The 2,284-nt window shown below is 42.7% G+C and overlaps 1 protein-coding gene across 1 annotated transcript in view; it reads right to left on the reverse strand.

Annotated features, from left to right (window-relative positions):
• CRYGA (crystallin gamma A) overlaps positions 1-1,707 on the reverse strand; it is a 3,329-nt gene extending 1,622 nt beyond the window's left edge. Inside the window, exons 1-2 of the mRNA XM_037745062.1 lie at positions 1,604-1,707; positions 1,262-1,504 (exon numbers count right to left, since the gene is read on the reverse strand). Coding sequence (XP_037600990.1) covers positions 1,262-1,504; positions 1,604-1,612 — 252 coding nt within the window. The 5' untranslated portion in view covers positions 1,613-1,707. The remainder of the gene's footprint in view (positions 1-1,261; positions 1,505-1,603) is intronic.
• Positions 1,708-2,284: the final 577 nt, after the last annotated feature.

Below are 2,284 nucleotides of genomic sequence, written 5' to 3' on the forward strand. Positions count from 1 at the left end.
TTTTTTATGAGATGAAGTCTCGCCCTATCACAGGCTGGACTTCAGTGGCACAGTCTCAGCTCACTGCAACCTCTACCTCCCAGGTTCAAGCAATTCTCCTGTCTCAGCCTCCCACTTAGCGGGGACTACAGGCACACACTACCATGCCTGGCTAATTTTGTTGTATTTTTGGTAGAGATAGGGTTTCACCATGTTGGCCAGACTGGTCTTGAACTCCTGACCTCGAGTGATCTACCCAGCTCGGCCTCTCAAAGTGCTGGGATTATGGGTGTGAGCCATTGAGCCTGGCTGTGATTTCAATTCTTGAATATCCTTGTCACACCACATAATTTGGTGCCATCAGTGTAAACACATGCTGCACGTGATTAAAAAACATTAAGCAACGCTTTGGTAAGGACCATGTTTTATGAAATCCTAATTAATTGTCTGTCTATGTTATTTGTAAGAAACTAGTTGATAATGACTTCTGGAAATTATAAATCCACACAAATTGAAACATATTTTCCTAGGTTCTAGTATGTCCTAGAATGTAGTGAAAAAAATGCCCAATGTAGTCAGAACACATTATACCTATATTTTTCTTCCACAGTCTGTTAAGTTTTTTTTATCATTAAAAAGTAATTATCTGGCTGTTCACCGTTGCTCATGCCTGTAATCTCAGCACTTTGGGAGGCTGAGGCGGGTGGATCATGAGGTCAGGAGTTCGAGACCAGCGTGGCCAATATGGTGAAACCCTGTCTCTACTAAAAATACAAAAATAATCTAGGTGTGGTGGTGCATGCCTGTAGTCCCAGCTGCTCTGGAGGCTGAGGCAGGAGAATCACTTGAACCAGGGAGGTGGAGGTTGCAGTGAGCAGAAATTGAGCCACTGAACTCCAGCCTGGTGACAGAGCAAGACTCCATTTCATAAATAATAATAACAATAATTATCTAAATAAACTAGACAGACTTTTTTTTTTTTTTTTTTTTACTACTGAGTAAGGTGACTTTTATGTAGAAATTAAGGATCACTTAGATGCTACCAAGTTTAATTTAAAGGCTGTTGTGATTTCTCATGTCCTGAAACAATTATTGATGTCCTTAAGTAAGAAAAATAGAGATTATTGTTACTTTTCTTTTTTTTTAATGTTTGAGGGTCGGGTCTTGCTATTCTTACTGTGAATACTCATCCTGATTTGGAGCTAACTGCCTTTTATAAACAGGAATTGATGGCCATGGATCATTGATTCTTTCACGTCAGTCAGGTTGAAGCAAGACTCACATCAGGAATTATACGGCAGGATCGGACTGAGTCACTGAGGCCCATCCAGTGCTGATAGTCGGGGTACTCGCCTCGGCGCAGGAAGTACTGGTGACCCTGGTAATTGGGACGCTCATAGATCATCCAGCAGCCACTGTCCACTCGGATAGAGTTGCAGCGGCTGAAGTAGACCCGCAGGTTGGGGCAGTCACCGATGCAGTTGTAGCAGCGGCCCTGAAAGTCTCGGTCCTCGTAGAAGGTGATCTGAGGTAGAAACAAGGTGACAGTAGATAGTCAGCTGGAAGGAACATCCCCACATGCCACACCCCCAATAGACATGGCACAGCACCTCCACAGGCTCACCTTCCCCATGGTTGTTGACAGCGGGTGATTAGCATCTAGTATGATGGGGACAAAGGGATAGCTGGTATATATAGCAGGAAAGCTGCTGTGTTGGCAAAAACAACACAAAAGGGACCGGGGGGTAGTGCACAGGGGGATTTCTGTGTTCTCTTTTTTTTTTTTTCATTTGAGATCATGGGGCAGGGGGTTCTCTCATGCTCTCTCTCTGGCATTTTCCAGTCGTCCTCCCTAGCTCCAGTGAAAGGTACTAAAGTCAGCAGAGCCATTATGACCTTGGAGACAAAGGGTGCACTTCTCGTCCCATGCAGCTCACTAGAAATCCATTACATGCCCAGCATTCTGCAGTGTTTACCTGTGGAAACTGCTGAGATGGAGGTTGGCGGTTCCACCCGAGGCCACTTAGGAGAAGTATGTGTGTTCCAGAAGGACTTAAAGTGTGAAGAGGCAACAAAAAAATCCCAAACAGAAAATCCTCTAATTGAAAGACAGTTATATTTCTTAAATGACTTCATCAGTATGACATGGTTTTGATAAAAATATTTTGTATATATTTATGTAGGGAAAACATAAGATTAGTAGTGTGTGCTATACCAACATATCCATCATGGTAATCAATGAATGCCAAGATTATAGATCTTAGCTTTACGTGTTTTTTGTTGCTATTTTCTTTTTTTTTTTTTC

This window comes from Cebus imitator, unplaced genomic scaffold (genome assembly GCF_001604975.1).
Source record: "Cebus imitator isolate Cc_AM_T3 unplaced genomic scaffold, Cebus_imitator-1.0 Scaffold191, whole genome shotgun sequence".
NCBI classification, from domain to species: Eukaryota; Metazoa; Chordata; class Mammalia; order Primates; family Cebidae; genus Cebus; species Cebus imitator.